Genomic DNA, 17,765 nt, shown 5'->3' with positions numbered 1-17,765 from the left:
CCCCCCCCCCCCCCGGGAAATTTGACGTGGATTTTGAACGACCCCAAACAGGGAACTTTTTTTTTACCAAATGGGTTAATTAGAAAAAGTATGAGAATGGGGTTTTTATCGCCAAATTTAAAAAAATTACCTGCATATATTCTTGTTCGGTTTTAACTCCCCATAAACTGTTGCTGAGGTCCTTGATCATGTCGTCCAATTTTCCATGACTGGCGTCGTCGCCTTCCTTGTTGGCTTCGGATCCAGGTTGTTTCGGAGGATCTCCAATCTCCATGTCAAACATGACGACTTTGGGAGTCATTGTGCTTTTTAAATTGCTAAAACAATAGGTGTAAACACCGGGAGTGTGAGCCTGAAAAGTGTATTTGCCACTGCTTTCTTGTTCACCCTCGTGAACTACTTTCCCATCTGGACCCACGATTTTTACGTCAATGTCTAGGAATCCACCTTCCGCTATCTCGAAAGTCAAGCCTGCACAATTGAATCCAAAATTTAATTTAATTCGCTACATTCCTCCAGCTGCTTCGCCGCACTTTAATTTTTAAAGACCCATTTTCTCATATTTTGAGGTTATGAAATGAGTCGGATTCAATATGCTCCGAAAATTTGGTAACTTTGAATTGCAACGTTTACTTTTCGATTCAAAATAACAAAAAATAATGTATAATTATGTTGTATATTTTAAATAATATGATTAAATTCAAAAAATATTCCTTTGGGGATGAAAATTCACTAATGACGTGGTTGAATTTTCCAACCTTGTGACTGATTTGGAAGAGAAAATCTCTTTCAAAACTTCGAAAAAACGAGGAAAAAAGATATATAAACTGGGAAAGTGAAGAATAGGCTCAGGGTAAAAAGGGAAATTTGTGGCGAAAGAAAATAAGGAAAACTAACCCATTTTGACTCCATATTCCACCTTGTCGAAGAAACATTCTTCGGCGTGTGCGTCCACGGTAATGAAATATGCATTCGCATAATTGCACCACGCAATTAAAAAGAGGCCGAGACTAAACCACTTCATTTTTTAACTAGTTTTCTAATTTTAATGAAAATTTCATTTACTAAACATTCGCAACAACGTCTGCCGCGTCAACTCAACGGGCAAGACACTAACATACTACCAACCTGAAAAGGCGAAAATATACTAGAAATTCTCCGCCACGTGGCCCTTCTGACATGCAAGAAATCCACGAATAGAAATCTCTGTTTACTTTGCTTTTAAATACCCATTGGTCAATTCTTTACCAATGAAAATAGATACTTTCGGACAATTTGAGACTTTAACCGGCCGTAGGTAACGATAGCTGCTAAAGTAAAAGTGCCGCGAAAATTCAAATTCAATAAACAAAAAATTACTTTTTTGGTACAAATTATGATAAAAGTTTATAGTTCACTTATGAAAGAACGTCAAAGTGTGATAATTGCAAAATCTGTAATAACAATAATGTCAAGTAGAAATAAAATATGAATCTAAAGATATATCTTTAGAGGCCAGCAGGTATTATATTTGTTCAAGTAAAAGTATTGCATTTTCAACAGAATAGATACATTTTTAATTAAATAATTCATTTTTTACCCAAAACGGTCAACTCTCATCAAAGTAAAGTCCTTTTAAACCCAATAGTTGATTTTTTAACTAAAAATGGTCAGTTTTCAATCAAAAATGGAATTGTTACGTTTTTAGTTTTTAGAAACTAAATTTCAACTAAAAAAATCAACTAAATAGTCGAATTCTCACTCAAGGAGATTGATTTTCTACCAAAAACACAAATTTTCAAAAAAATATTTGATTTTATTGAACCAAAAAAATAATACATTTTTAGCCAAAAATGGAATGGTTACATTTTCTGTTAAAACTAATTTGGGTTAAACATTTTTTTTTAATTAAAGTATTTTTAAGAATATACTTATTATTTTAATTCTAATAATAATATTTTCTTTCAATTGTAAATTAAAACCAAGAAGAATAATTTTCTACAAGAAAAGGCAAATTATGAACAAAATATATTAATTTTCAACTACATAGAAAATATTCATTTTCAACCAAACAGAAAATGGCTAAATTTTTATTAAGAAAGTTAATTTCAAAAAGAACGAATTGCAACAAAAAATTATGAAATTATCAACCACAGAAGTGCATCTTCAAACAAAAAAATAAATTTTTAATAGTGTAGATCATCTTTAAACCATAAAGTTTAATTTTCAAACAAGAAGATTCATTTTCTTCAAAAGACAAATTTTTAACAAAACACTGAAATTTTCAACTAAAAAAATAAATATTTAAACAAAAATAGAATACTTAGATATTTATCCAGAAAAATAATTTAAACAAATATAATGTTTAACTACATAGTTACATTTTTAACAAAAGTAAAGAATTTTTGACTAAAAAAAATTTATTTTCAACCCAGAAAATGAATTTTCAAACTCATAATTCAAATAAAAAGATTAATTTTCATTAAAAATTAACAATCAATAAAAAAGTTAAATTGTTCATCAAAGAAAAAATATTCAACTAAAATTATGAATATACAAAAGAAACATTGATTCTTAATCAAGTAGTTCAACTTTCAAACAAATTGATTTTCTATAAGAAACAAAGGAATTTTCAACTATAAAATAATTATTGAAACAAAAAAAAACCTTAATTCTTCAGTTAAAACTATGAATTTGTAACAAAAGATTAATTTGTAACGACTCAGAGTCTTAACCAAAGAAATTAATTTTCAACGAATAGTTGAGTTTTCAAATAAAAATGATCCATTTTTATACAAAAATAGAAGAGTTAAATTTTCTTTAAAAAAATTAATTTTCCATAAAAAAAGATGCATTTCAAACAAGAAGATTAATTTTTAACGACAAATGGCACAGTTTAATTTTCAGGTAAAAAATTATAATTAATAAAAACAGATAACAATAAAATAAGAATATAAAATATGAAAAAAGAAATAAAAGGGTACATTTTCAATCAATAATATTGTTTTCGTACGAAAAAAAACAACAAATTTTCATCAAAATACATTAATTTTAAACTAGAGATATAAATACGCTAACAAAAATAGAATAGTTGAATTTTCACAAAAACACCATTAATTTTCAACAACAAAAACGATTTTTTACCACATAATTGAAATTTTCACCAAAGAAATAAATTTTCTATCAAAAGATGAATTTTCAACCAAGCAAATTATTTTCCTACCAAAAAAACAACAGCAACAAACTCACAACAACCAAAAACTCAACAGTTAAATGTTCAGTTAAAATTTTTATCGAGAAAAAATAATTTTAACCAGAAATATAACACTTTGTAATAAAATAGTTATATTGTCAACAAAAGAGATGAGAGTCTTCGACTAAAGGAAATTAATTTTTAACAAAGTAGTTCCACTTTTAGCAAAGTTATTGAATTTTCGTTCCAAAAATATGAATTTTTAACCGAATTGTAAAATTCTCAACCAGATGAATTTTCTACCAAAAAGTTTAGTTTTCTACCAAAAAGACGAAGTTTCAACCAACGAGATGAGTTTTTAACTAAAATGATAAATCTTTAAAAAACAAAAAGCAAAAAATATTTTTAACAATTTAGGTCAAATTTGAGCGAAGTAGTTGAATTTTCAAACCAGTAATATAAATTTTCAACTAAAATTAGTTCACTAAAATGATGAAACTTTTAAAAAAATCGATTTTTAATATAGTAGATCAATTTTCAATCAATTAGTTCAATATTCATCCAAGAAGTTTGATACAAAACACATGGATTTCCAAGCCGAAAAGATAAGTTTTTTATAAAGAAGTTGAACTTTAATCATAGAAAAATGTTAATTAACTACTGCAGACTTTTTTATTTGTATTAAAGCAGAATTAATTAATATTTTAAATTAATACCGAATGGCATTTTTAAATATTAAAAAATTTCCCGCCTTAATATTTGAAACATTGGGGAACGTTTCTAAAGATATCATAATAATAATAATAATAACATCGTTGTCTACGCAAATATAAATTAAATGCCATTGATGCCTTTTAATAATAAAAGATGCTTTAAACTTTCTATTATTTAAAAAATTGTTCTTTGTCATATTTTTATAATATCCCAAGCAAAAAAAAAAAAAAAACAAGAAATCTTTCTACTGCTGAAGGTGTCAATGCCCAAAAATGAGTGACAAAACTTCCCTGAAGTGTAACCTCTCTTGTTATTCGCCTTTTTGTGACGAATGCAAGTGCGTTTATCGAAAAAAAAACCGCCCACAATCAGTGATTTGTCAAAGTTTAACTATATCCATCAATTCCAGGCGTCAGCATAAATAACTAAGAGGTGTTTTTTTCGAAAAATCACCTTGCAGTAAATTTGGGGTTAGTTTCTGAATTAACTTTCTGACAGTTGTTTTGACGTTTCTCCGTCGCCATCGTGGATTCGTGGGCAATCTTCGAGTGTGACAGTGTTCTGCCATATTGTGTGGTGGATATACAAGATTTTTCAACAATTCCTTTATTACGTTTTTCGACTAAAAACCCGTCCAGTCGATGAGAAAATCTAAGTGTTTATGAAGTGAAAATAATTATCAATCAGTTCCGGTTGTGAGAGAGGATTTGTTAAAGATTCGGGACCTCGAACACAAAGGTGAGGATGGGTTTTCTTTCTTGGCCAATATTTTCGCCTCGAGTATAATTCGTCACGAAAAATAACGATCTGTTGTTATAATTGTCCATGTCTTCCACGGGATCGAATTTCGCGTTGTTTTTTTTTGGTCGGATATTTTGTTTTTGAGTTTATTTTTGGATTGTGAAGTGTTAGGTGGGCATTTAAAGAGGAATTTAGTATTCCATCTTCGTAGTAATTACCTGTAACGCAATTGTAGAGGAAATTATCGAGTGAGTCATGATTCAAAGAAGAGTCCGATTAATAACTGTGTATTTTTTATTTTGCTCGGAGTCACTTAATTTTGATGATAGTCAAAAAGTTATCAGTTTTAGTTTTGATTTTGGAGTTGTTCAGTGTCGATCTCTTGTTTATAAGACTGGGGACATTTTCTATTGATCTCATTATTCAAATGTTATTTTTCTTATCGATTTAATTTTAATTGAAATTTCTATTTGGAAATGTCATGGTTTTTTCGTGAGTGTGCCCAATTAAAAAAAAACCTATGATATAAAATTAAATAAGAATGCTTTTTTGTTTTAAAGGTAGCTTTATATTATTCGACTTAACAATTTTGTTGAAAATTCGTTTTTTTTTGTTGTTTAGAAATTCATTTCTTGAATTGAAGATTTAGCTGTTCTATATTTGGTTGAAAATGTATATTTTTTAGTTAAAAATTTAACTATTTTATTAAAAATGACCTCTTTCGTAAAACTTAATTTGTTTGGTTGAAGATTAATCATTCTAATTGAAAATTTATGTTTTCAGTTGAAAATTGAACTATTACGTGGAAAATTCCTTCTTTTCTTTTTGAAAATATAATTTTTTTTAAGTGAAAATGTCACTATTTTGTGTAAAATTTGTTTTTATTCGCTGTTTATAATTATTTCACTTTTTTAACTGAAAATTTAGCTGTACTATTTTTGGTTAAAATTTTATCTTTTTTAGTTGCAAATTTAAGTATTTTATTAGAAGTTAACTCTTTTGTAAAAATTAATTTGTTAGGTTGAAGATTAATTATTCTAATAGAAAATGTATGTATTCTGTTGAAAATTTATTCTTTCCTTGTTGACAATATAATTTTGTTGAAGTAAAAATGTCACTATTTTGTGTAAAAATATTTTTTTCGTGGTTTGAAATTTAACGTTTTTAACTGAAAATTTAGCTGTACTATTTTTGGTTCAACATTTTTTTTTTAGTTGCAAATTTAACGATTTTGTTAAAAAATACTTTTTTCTTACAAACTTAATTGTTTTGTTTGAATATTTTATAATTAGTAGAAAATTTATCCCTTTTGGTTGACAATTCAACATTTCAACTATTCCAATTAAAGATTTATAATTTTTGTTGAAAATTCACCTGCTTGGTTTAAAATTCAAGTACTCTAGTTATGATTTCAAATTCTAAATAACAATTCGTTCAAAAGGTAAGAAATTTTAATATATTCTTGAAAAATAGTTTTCTTTATTGTTGTTAAAAATTAATTTCTTTAACTGAAAATTCAACAAGTGGAAAATGATTATTTTTCAATTAAAAAGTCAACCAATGGTAGAAAATTCATCTATTTTGTTGAAAATTCATCATTTTTAGTTGAAAATTCAACTATTTTTTAAAAAATCAACTATTTGCGTAAAAATTCATTGTTTTGGTTGGAAATTAATCTTTTTAATTAAAATTTTTTTCTCTTGGTTGGAGAATTCGTTCTTTTTTCTTTGTAAAATCATGAATCTTCTTTGTGAAAAGTCACCTTTTTGGTTGAAAATTCAACATTTCAAATATTTCAATTAAAGATTTATAATTTTAGTTGAAAATTAATTTTTTTGGTTTAAAATTTAAATACTCTAGTCAAAGATTCATTCTCTCTTATTATAAATTCATCACTTTGGTTTATATTTTAAATATTTTATTACAAAATAGTTTGTTTTATTTTGTTAAAAATTAATGTTTTTATCTGAAAATTGAACTATTTTGTTAAAAATGTATGTTTGTTATTTGAAAATTCTTTTTATTTTGTATAGAATATTAATATTTTTGGTTGAAAATTTAAGTACTCGTTCGAATGTTAAACTCTTTTATTAAACATTAATTTTTTATTAATGATTCATCCTTTATTTCGAAAATTCTGCTCTTTGGTTACAAATTTAACTATTTTTTTAAAATTAGTTATTTTTGTGGTCGAAAATTAATTTTCTAAACTGAAAATTTCATTATTTAATTTTTGGTTTTTAACATTTTTAACATTTCGCAAATTTAAGCTCAGTTTTTAGTGGATGTGAAATATTTTTTATTTAAATATACATCCCATATAATATTTAAATTATTTTAAGATTTATCCAATTTTAAACAAACCTCTTTCTCTTGCTTTTTCGTAAATGAAGAAATCTAGTTTTTTCTTGGAGACAAAAAAAGTCATTTTTTATTTTTAAACTCAAAAATTAAAAAGAATGAATTTAAATTAGCTTTTTCCGCCAGGGTTTAATTAGAAAATGTTTTACTCAGATTTATTTCTTGTATAAAAATTAAAAATTGATATTAAACAATGTTGATTTTGTAATAGTAGACAATATCTTGATGTTCTAAATTCGACAATTTCTGATTTAATTATTAAGTGTACATGTACATTTCTTTATATCTAAACTATTTTTAATTTATAATCTGAAAGATATTGATATTAAAAATTGAACAATAATTGACGCGTAAAGAATGTTGGCATCCTTGAAAATATGAAAATTAGGAAAGTAAGAGGTTTTTCAAACATACCTGACTAACTAGAATCAATCATTTATTTAATTATTTTATTATATTATTAATTTTTAAATAGTTCATATATTTAATATTAGAAAAAAAAACCATAGGATGTGAACGCGACCATTCATTTTATTTAAACAATTTTCATATAAAAATGTAATGAATAATTTTAATAATAGTATTTTTTTCAATATTTGATGATAAAAATCCAGGGACATCAACCCTTATTTTATTCAGACTTTTTCTGTAGATAAATTTAATAAATAACTGAAATTAAATTTATATTTAAAGAATTTCAAATGATTTCAACATATTTTAATGGATTTTAAAGGGTTTTCAAGAATTTCTAAATAAATGTATGGAATTTGATAATTTTCTTTCAAGGGATTTCTCTCTGAATTTCTACAGATTTTAAATATTTCAAGGATAATGAATGGCATACAAAAATCTGAAAGTACTTTAAACGATTTAAAAATATTACAATGAATATCAAGAGATTTCGTTTAAAAAATTTAGAACTCTTAACATTAAACAATTTTTTGTATAAATGTTGTCATTCTTTGTTTTCAATATTAGAAAAAAAATCTAGGAACGTGAATGCGCGCTTCGCGCCCTTGTATTTTATTTCGAAGTTAAAAAAAATTCAATGACTAATTTTATTTTAATTTATATTCAAGGAATTTTAATGTATTTTTACAATTTCAAGGAATGTTCACGGATTTCTAGAAAAATTCCGGAATAAATTTTATTTTAAGGCATTTGTAGGAATTTCAACAGTTTTAAGGGATTTAAAAGAATTCAATTTTTAAACTATTTGAAAAATTTTAAGTTTTTTTAGAAGAATTTAAATAATTTTAAGAGATTTTATTTTAAAAATGTGTAGAACTCTTAATATTTAAAAATTTGTCATATATTTTCAAATAGTTTTTTGTAATATTATAAAATGAAAATCCAGTGTGTGTGTTTTTTTAAACAACTTAAATTTCCAGATATTTTAAGGGATTCTAACGAATTTCGAGAGAACTTTAGGGATTTTAAGTAATTTAAAAAGATTGCAAATAATTTCAAGAGATTTTGTTTCAAAAAATTTCAGAACTCAGTTTCAGGGACATACAAGAATTTGATTTGTGAAGGATTTGAACGATTTTAAGTTTTTTAAAAAGATAACAAAGAACTTTAAGAGATTTCATTTCAAATTGGTAGAACTCTTAGTATTCAAATTTTTTTTAAATATTTAAAAATTATGAATTTTCAAATAGTTCGTTTTTAATATTATAAAGTAAAAATCCAGGGATTTGAACGTGCTCTTTGCGCGCATGCAGTTTTTAAACGATTTTTTTTGTAGAGAAATTTAATTTAATTTAAATTTCTGGAATTTAAAAACATTTCTACATATTTTAATAGATTTTTACGATTTTCAAAAAGTTCTAGATATATTAAGGGGTTTTAACGATTTTCAAGAGAATTTGCAAGAATAGAATCAATTTTATTTTGAGAGAATTTTCACTGTACAATTTTCTCGGAATTTTCACGAATTTCGAAAATTTTAAGAAAAACAAAGGAGATAACATTTCAAGATTTCGTTTCAAAAAATATTAGGACTCTTAACTCTAAAAAAATCGGTTTTTGTGAATTTTTAAATTCTTTATGTTTTTAATATTAGAAAATAAAAATCCAGGGACATGGACGAGCGCTTGGCGCGTATTAATTTTATTCAGACGGTTTTTTTTAGATAAATTTAATGAATAAGTTTAATTTAATTTATATCCAAGAAATTACGTATTTTAAATAATTTTTACGATTTTAAAGAATTTTATCGAATTTTTAGAAAAATGCAGGGATTTTTTAAGATTTTACGTTTTTTTTAAGGTATCCAGAAAACTTCAAGAGATTTCGTTTAAAAAATGTAGAACTCTTAATATTAAAAAATTTGGCCTTATGGATATTTAAATAGTTTGTTTTTAATATTAGAAAATAGAAATCCAGGGACGTCAACGCCCTCTTTGCGCGCATGCATTTTAATGAAACGATTTTTCGTAGAGAAATTTAATTTATATTTCTGGAATTTCGAAACATTTCTACATATTTTAATGGATATTTACGATTTTTAAAGATTTATATGTATTATAAAAAGGGTTTTAAGGAATTACTAGATAACTTTAGGGAATAGAATAAATTTTATTTTTACGGATTTCTCGGGATTTTTACGAATTTCAATAATTTCAAGGAAAATGAAGGACATAAAAAAAACTTCAAAGGATTTTGAAGATTTTAAGTTCTTTAAAAAGATTCCAAAGAATTTCAAGAGATTTCGTTTAAAAAATTATTAGAACTCTTATCATTAAACAATTTTTTTATTAATTTTTAATAAACTATGTTTTTAATATTAGAAAATAAAAATCCAGGGACGTGAAAGTTTATATCAATAAATGTTAAATTTACCTTGTATTATTTTTCAGGAAGCTTGTTAAGGAATTTGAAAGGTTAATAGTCATTTTCATGACATGCTCCATTAAATATTTTATGAATTTATTCCGTTAATTCTATTCTTCTCTTATTATTCTAGACAAAGTGTTTTTTAATTACCGATAGAATCTCTGGATTCTTAATGACATTTAAATTTCAAGTTATACTTCGTGTCTTATTTTAAAAAAGCAGATGAATGTAATATTTTGTATAATCTTTCAACATTTTTAAAATCAGGGTGAAGGATTGATTTTTTCCTCTGGCTTGTAATATTTAATTTCCGTCTCTGATTGTAACATTTTTTTGCTTATGAATAATTCGGAGAATCTGTGCGAATGGTGCTTATAACATAAATGTGAAATATTAATTTAAAAATATTTTTCTGGTCGGAAATGTAAAAAAATTTTGCAAAGTTTGGCAATCAAACTTTTTTTATCAAATAACAAACTTGGATATCAAAGGCTTTCGTTTATTTTGCATGGATCATTCAAGCCTTCCAATTATTCTCTAATTAATTGGATGACTGATAAGAGTAATATTATTTCGGCCGACTAATTAATCAATGCCACATTCTCGTTGACGTAGTGAAACTTTGAAACCGAAAATACGCAATGCAGTCATTTTACTTTTTCCTAACGCAAAAAGTTATTACCTTTATTAACAACTTCAAAATCAATCAAATATTTTATAATAAACAAAGGCTTAACATATTTTCCCCTAATTGCCTCTTTTCCACTTTTTTCAACAATTCCTCTTTTTCTCTTATGAATAAATTTCACCTTTTTTCGATTTTTTTCTTAAATGCGAACTGAATTGATAGAATACAAGAAGAAAATCCAATTATTTGTTGTCGAAAGTTCATTCTTGTTCATTGAAAAGCCTACTCTTATATTTTTGGTCAGAACTCATCACTTTTTGTTGAAAACTTAATTACTTTGTTGAAAATTTAACCATCTTTTTTTTGGTTGAAAATTTAATTATCTTAGTAAAGATGGAATTATTTTCCTAAAAAGTGATATTTTTTGCTAAAAATTCAACTACTTACACTAAAGTTGAGTTTATTTGCAACAAATGCATTTTTTGGTTGAAGATACATCTTTTTGGTTGGAAATTTAAGTATTTTGTCGAAGTTACCTTATTTGTTTAAAATTTATATTTTTGGGTTGAAAATTACGCTGTTTTGTAGAAAATTCGTCTTTTTGACTTGAAAATTCCACAATTTGATTAACTTTTTTTTCTTTCTTGGCTTGAAAATCCCTCTTTTTCGGTTGAAAACTTAACTATTTTGTGTGAAAATTAATTTTGTTGTTGAAAATTCAACTGTTTTGTAGAAAATTTTAGTTTTTGGCTTGCAAATTTCACAAGTTGGTTGACATTTTTTTTTCTTTTTTGGCTGAAAATTCTTTCTGAGTTAAAATTTTGTCTGTTTGGTTTGAAAATTCAACGACTTGTTTAAAAGTAGAATTAATTTGTAAAAATATCATTTTTTGGTTCAAGATTCATCTTTTTGGTTGAAAATTTAATTATTTTGTTGAAATTACCTTTTTGATTGAAAATTTATGTTTTTGGTTTAAAAATTTAATGTTTTGAGTTGAAAATTCTACTGTTTTGTAGAAAATTCGCATTTTTGACTTGAAAATTCCACAATTTGGTTGGATTTTCCTTCTTCCTTGTCATGAAAAGTCATCTTTTTGGGTTGAAAATTTATCTACTTGGTTAAAAGTTGAACTACTTTGGAAAAAATACATTTTTTGATCAAAGATTTATTATCTCTTTCGTTGAAAACTGAACTATTTTATGTGCAAATTTATTTTTCTGTTCAAGGTTCAACTGTTTAGTAGAAATTTTTCCTTTTTTGCTTGGAAATTCCAAAATAAATGTTATTACTTTACAAAAAATTCATTGTTCGGTTGAAGATTCATTTCTTTAGTTGAAAATTTAATTATTTTATTCAATTAACCTTTTTGTAGAAAATGTAACTTTTTTAAGAAACTTTTTTTTAGAAAATTTGCCTTTTTGGTTTGAAAATTTCACAATTTAGTTGAAAATTGTATTTCTCTCTTGACTGGAAAATCTTCGTTAGTTACAAATTTATTTTTCATTTGACAATTAATGTTTTTGTTTAATGTTAAAAGTAACTTTCAATTTTTTTGAAAATCCATATTTTCGGATTGAATATTCAACTGTTTTATTGAAAATTCGTTTTTTTTTTCTTTTTTTAATTCGTCATTTTAGTGGATTTGTTTTTTTTTCTTAATTGAAAAATCTTTTTTGTTTAAAATTAAACTTTTTTGTTATAAATTTATTTTTTGGTTTGAATATTTAACGGTTTAGGTAGAAAATTCAACTGTTTTATTGAAAATTCGTTTTTTTATCTTGATAATTCAACAGTTTGGTTGATTTTTTGTTCTTTCTTGACTGAAAAGTCTTTCTTGGTTTAATTATTTGGTTGTAAGCGAAACAGTTTGGTTAAAAATTCAACCATTTGGTTGAAAAATAACTTTTTGTTGAAAATTCATCTTTTCTGTTTTAAAAGTTTAATGTTTTCTAAAACATGGGACTTTTCAGATTGAAAGCTCAACTCTTCTGTTCAAAATGCATCTCTTGGTTTATTATTAAAAATGTTTTTATTGTTGTTGAGAATTAATTTTTGCATCTTAAAATTAAATTATTAATTTTTTTGTTGAAAATTGGTATTTTTTAGTTAAAAATCCTACTGTTTTGTTCAAAGTAACCTGCTATTTTATTGGAAAATGACATTTTTAGGTTGAATATTCAAATGTTTTATTGATATTATTTTCTCTTGATAATTGAACAATTTGGTACCATTTTTTGCTTTCTTGGCTGAAAAACTTCTCTTTTTTAAAAATGATAAATACTCAAAATATTTATCTTTTTAGGTGGAAAATTCAACTGTTTAATTAAAAATTCGTCTCATGCTTGAAAGTTTAACTACTTGGTTGTGCACTAAACTGTTATGATTGAAAATTCAACTATTTTGTTGAAAAATAACTTTTTTTAAAATTCATCTTGTCTTTTTTGGTTGAAAATTAAGCTTCCATATTGAATGTTGCACTGCTTTGTTAAAAATGTATTTCTTAGGTTAAAGATTCACCTGTTTAGCTCAACGTTTCACTTTTTTGTTAAAAATACGTTTTTTTGCCTTGAGAATTAATTTTTGCATCTGAAAATGTTATAATTAATGTTTTGGTTGAAAATTGATTTTTTTTGTTTAAAATTCAACTATTTTGTTGAAAGTTCATATTCTCCTGGTGGAAAATGTAACTCTTTTGTTAAAAATGTAATATGTTTCGACCTAAAATTTGAGGAATATGGTACCCAAATTATATTTATTTAAACAAATCAATTCCCCTATTTTAATGAAGAATCACCTTATTTTAAAAGATATGTGCGATTATAATTGCCTTTTTTAGAAACTAAAAATAAACAATTTTCTTATTCGATCCATAAAACCATAAAGTTTGAATAAAATATTTGTATAATCTATCAATAATTTTGATTCTACCTTAATTCTTTTAATTGCAGCTGCAAAATGTCGGCAGGTCCCTATAATTATTCCTACATTTTCAAGTATATCATCATAGGTGATATGGGAGTAGGAAAGTCTTGCCTACTTCATCAGTTTACAGAAAAGAAATGTAAGTGAAACATGAAAAAAGAAAATGAAAAAAATTATATAGATCATGTTGAAAGGTGTGTAAATTCGCGATTATTTGCAGTTATGGCTGATTGTCCTCACACGATTGGTGTCGAGTTTGGTACTAGGATTATTGAAGTAGCCGGTCAAAAAATTAAATTACAGATATGGGATACTGCCGGCCAGGAGCGGTTTAGGGCCGTTACTAGGTTCGTATAAACGTGTAATAATACGGTTAAGATTACACAGAAAAATCAACAGGTTTTGCAAATAAAAAAACTTTTTTCCAGGTCATATTATCGTGGCGCAGCTGGTGCGCTGATGGTGTACGACATAACACGTCGTTCCACTTACAATCACCTGAGTAGCTGGCTCACGGATACAAGAAACCTCACAAACCCAAGCACTGTATGAAAACATTTTACTTCCTTCAACTATCATTATCTGCTTATGATATAGTTATAGTAGAAGTAAAAAAAGGTCAGGAGCAATGTATCGAATTTTTTTTTCTTTCTGTTTTTTTTTTTTTAATATGGGTTATTCTCTAGGATGGTCCAAAAAAATCTTTTCAAGCTACAAAGCAAGTCACCCCCCCCCCCTAAATTTGTTTGTTTCCGGAGGAAATAAATGCGTAATTTTTTATTTTTAAAAATTCAAATATTAACCGGGAACTTAAAAATTCCGTTTGATTAACATGGGGAAATTTTGGATTTTCGAAAAATTGAAGTTATGCCCCTGAAGCGCTCCAAATATGACCAAAAAATATAAAAAACTACATTTTTACGTATAATTGCTCATTTTTAGCAATTTCTCTCGTTTTTTTCGTGCAAATAATTACTACTGGATAGTTTGAATATGTTCCATGACTTTATATACAATGTTGAATTGTTTAAATGAATGTAACTTATTTAAACAATTATTTATTCCCCATAAATGTAGAAAATAATTTTATTTTCTGATTGAAGTGTAATAGTTGGTCATTTTATGGAGTAGTAATTTTCTTAACATTATGTAATTATTTAAAAAATTATTGTTTATTTACAAAATTTCTAAAACTTGAGGCAGAGAAGTCCAATTTTTTCCAATTTGTTGAATAATTACAAAATTTTGATACATTTCTTCTAATTTTTCACAAATCTCTATTTGTTTAAACAATTTTTATTTGTTCGAGCAATTTTTTCGATAATTAAAAAAAATGAAATAAAATAGAATACGTAAAATAATTTTTCTGAATCTATAGTATGTATGATTTGTTTAAAAAATTGTTTTAAACATTAATTTAAAATAATATTGAATGATTTCGAGTAGTAGTAAATTCGGCTCAAAGCTTTGTGTTATTATTTATACAATTAATTATTGTTGTTTTTTAATTTCTTTTAAATCGAGTATGGATAATAAACTAAACTAAAATGATAAAAACAATACTTTAGTTAACTTTTTACAATTTAAGTAGTAAAAAATTACAAAAAATATTTTCCAGAAATCGGAAAGAAAACATTGTTTTTGGCCAAAAAATAATTTTTTTTATCAGCTTTGTAAGTAGACAGCATTTAAATTGGATTTAGATTATATTTGATTATAGCATTTGAAAGTCTTTTATGAATATAAAGCTGACATACTGAAAGACGCAAATAATATATATTAATATATATTAACGAAAATAATTCTTTGTGTTATATTTTATATTATTAATCCAAATTTTTTAATAAAAAAATGCTTGAAAAAATAAAAATTGTTTAAACAAGTAAATTGCTGTTTTTAACAGAATTTACTACTAAAATTAAAATTTAAATGAGGATAAAATAAAATTGCAAATTCTATTTAACGTCCAATAATCAAGTTAATATTGTCCAAATTTGGTCGTTGGATTCTTGGTTTTATTTGCAGGATTTCTGCATATCTCCTCAAAATCATTCAATATTATGTTTGATTCAGGAAATACAATTTGAAAAATATTTGTTTGAAAAATAATTATTGATATTTATCCTATATATTTTTTTCCTTCTTTTTAAAGTTATAGAAACAAAAACTTCTTGAGCAAATGCAAATTGTTTAAACAAATAGAGATTTTGTGAAAAATTAAAAGAAATGTATAAAAATTTTGTAATTATTCAAGAAAAAGTAGCATAGGGTACCAATGTGAGCAAAAATTGGACTAAAAAATTGGAATAAATACTTGTTTAAATAAGTTAAATTTATTTAAACAATTAAAAATTGTTTAGAAAATCAGATAAAATATTAAAATTGTCCATTATTGATTAAAAATATATATTTTTTGCATGAAAATTCAACTATTTGGTTGAAAATTTATATTTTTCATTAAAAATCTAAACTATTTTATTTGAAAATGTATCTATGTTGTGGAAAATTATTTTTTTTTTTTGTAAAAAATTAAGTTTCGTGTTTAAAAATTCATCTCTTTGGTAAGTATAAAATTGAACTATTAGGGTTGAGGATTCATTATTTTATAGTTTAAAGTTCACCAGTTTTTTTGAAAATTAATTTCTTTAACTGACCATTTTAATATTCCATTTTTGTTTGAAAATTGATCTTTTCTAGTAGAAAATTCAAATTTTTCTTTGAAAAATCAACTATTCCACGTATTTTTTATTTTTTATTATAGTATTAGTTCACGCTTTTTGTTAAGAAATAATTTTTTTTGTAGAACATTATCATTTTCTTTAAAAGGTAAAATTCTTATTTAAAGTTTTTTCTTTTCGGTTAAAGATTCCAGTTAAATATTTATTATTTTTTATTGAAAATTTATCTTTTAGGTTGGAAATAAAATTACTTGGTTGAAAGTTAAATTTTTTTGTTAAAACTTAATTTTTTTGTTGAATTTTCGTCATTTAAATTAAAAATTCATTTATTTGGTTAAAAAAAATGAGCTTTTGATTGAAAACTTGTGTTTTCTTTGAATAAATTATTCTTAGTTGAAAATTCGTTTTTTTATTGAACTCTGCTTTTTTTAACTGAAAACTTAATGATTGAAGTTTGGCTTGTAAATTTATCTTTATTGGTAAAAATTAATTTTTAAAATGAAAATTAAACTATTTTATTTGAAAAATCATTGTTTGGTTGAAAATGTATCTTTTTTGGTAGAAATTAATCTTTTTGGTTGAAAATTAAGTTATTCTATTAAAGATTTATAATTTTAGTTGAAAATTGATTTTTCTAGTTAAAAACTCAATTATTCCAGTCGAAAATAAATACATCATTTTCTTTAAAAATTCATCACTGTTTAAAAATATAACTATCTTTTTTTAGGAGTATTTTTTCACTGAAAATTTAACTTATTCCAATTAAATATTAAATTTTTTGCTTAAAAAATTAGTTTTTTTAATTGATAATTCATCTTTTCCGTATAAATTAATTTTTTTAGTTGAAAATTAATCTTTTTGGTTGAAAATTAAATCATTCTAGTATAGATTCATTATTAGCCTTTTTTAATCAAAATAAATCTTGGTTGAAATGTTGTCCTTTTTGATTAAATATTAATCTGTTTCGTTTGAAAATTAATCGGGTTTAAACTTTTAAACTTTTTTGTAGAAAATTCGTCTTTTTGGTAGAAATACTTTTTGGCAATCAACTATTGGATAAAAATTCGTATTTCTTTATTGAAAATTCATCTTTTTATTTTTATTAAAAATCATTTATTTGGTCGAAGATTCAACATTTCGAGTTGAACATTTGACTGTTTTTGATTGAATTTTAAAGAATTTTGTTTGAAGAATCGAACATTTAGTTCAAAAAGCATCTTTTTCGGTTGAAAATGTAACTTTTAATAAAGTCATTTTTTGCTCGCAAATTTAACTGTTTTGTGCAAAATTCGTCTTTTTGGATTGAAAATTCATTTTTTACAGGGTGGCCGCTGGACCGGGAAAACTGAAACCGGTTTTTAAATAATTTCCTAAATTGTCATTTTTATCAATTATTATATCATTTAGTTTAGAATGCTTAATTCAAAAATCTTTCACTTTATAAGTTTTCCATTTTAGAATTTTTAAGCATATATTTTAATTTAAAGAATTTTAAAATGCAATTTTAAAGGTTAAAAAAAATGAAAAATTAGAATTTTTTAAAATCGAAGATTTTTTCATAAAAACAGGGTGGCCGCTCTCGCGGCCACCCTGTTGTAGTTTTGAAGAGTTAAACAATTAAAATTTAAAAGCATTTGAAGTTGAAAATTTTGGATAAAAAACAGTTTGATTTTATCAACTGTAAATATAAATAAATAAATTATCTTTTAAA

At 24.7% G+C, this 17,765-nt stretch overlaps 2 protein-coding genes across 3 annotated transcripts in view; one reads left to right on the top strand and one right to left on the bottom strand.

Annotated features, from left to right (window-relative positions):
- LOC117179608 (transmembrane emp24 domain-containing protein 2) overlaps nucleotides 1-1,119 on the bottom strand; it is a 12,666-nt gene extending 11,547 nt beyond the window's left edge. Inside the window, exons 1-2 of the mRNA XM_033371593.1 lie at nucleotides 898-1,119; nucleotides 131-471 (exon numbers count right to left, since the gene is read on the bottom strand). Of these exons, the coding sequence (XP_033227484.1) occupies nucleotides 131-471; nucleotides 898-1,024 (468 nt within the window). The 5' untranslated portion in view covers nucleotides 1,025-1,119. The remainder of the gene's footprint in view (nucleotides 1-130; nucleotides 472-897) is intronic.
- Nucleotides 1,120-4,188: 3,069 nt separating this feature from the next.
- The window catches only part of LOC117179783 (ras-related protein Rab-14), a 26,836-nt gene continuing 13,259 nt past the window's right edge, over nucleotides 4,189-17,765 (top strand). Inside the window, exons 1-4 of one of the 2 annotated variants that reach the window (XM_033371884.1) lie at nucleotides 4,189-4,624; nucleotides 13,403-13,515; nucleotides 13,597-13,723; nucleotides 13,805-13,922. In XM_033371884.1, coding sequence (XP_033227775.1) covers nucleotides 13,410-13,515; nucleotides 13,597-13,723; nucleotides 13,805-13,922 — 351 coding nt within the window. In that variant the 5' untranslated portion in view covers nucleotides 4,189-4,624; nucleotides 13,403-13,409. Of the gene's footprint in view, nucleotides 4,625-4,789; nucleotides 4,876-13,402; nucleotides 13,516-13,596; nucleotides 13,724-13,804; nucleotides 13,923-17,765 lie in introns of those variants that run through there. The other variant, XM_033371885.1, reaches the window with a different exon arrangement.

Source organism: Belonocnema kinseyi, chromosome 9, assembly GCF_010883055.1.
Source record: "Belonocnema kinseyi isolate 2016_QV_RU_SX_M_011 chromosome 9, B_treatae_v1, whole genome shotgun sequence".
Taxonomy (NCBI): domain Eukaryota; kingdom Metazoa; phylum Arthropoda; class Insecta; order Hymenoptera; family Cynipidae; genus Belonocnema; species Belonocnema kinseyi.
Note: the sequence above shows the minus strand (reverse complement) of the source record. Positions and strands in the feature narration are given on the sequence as shown.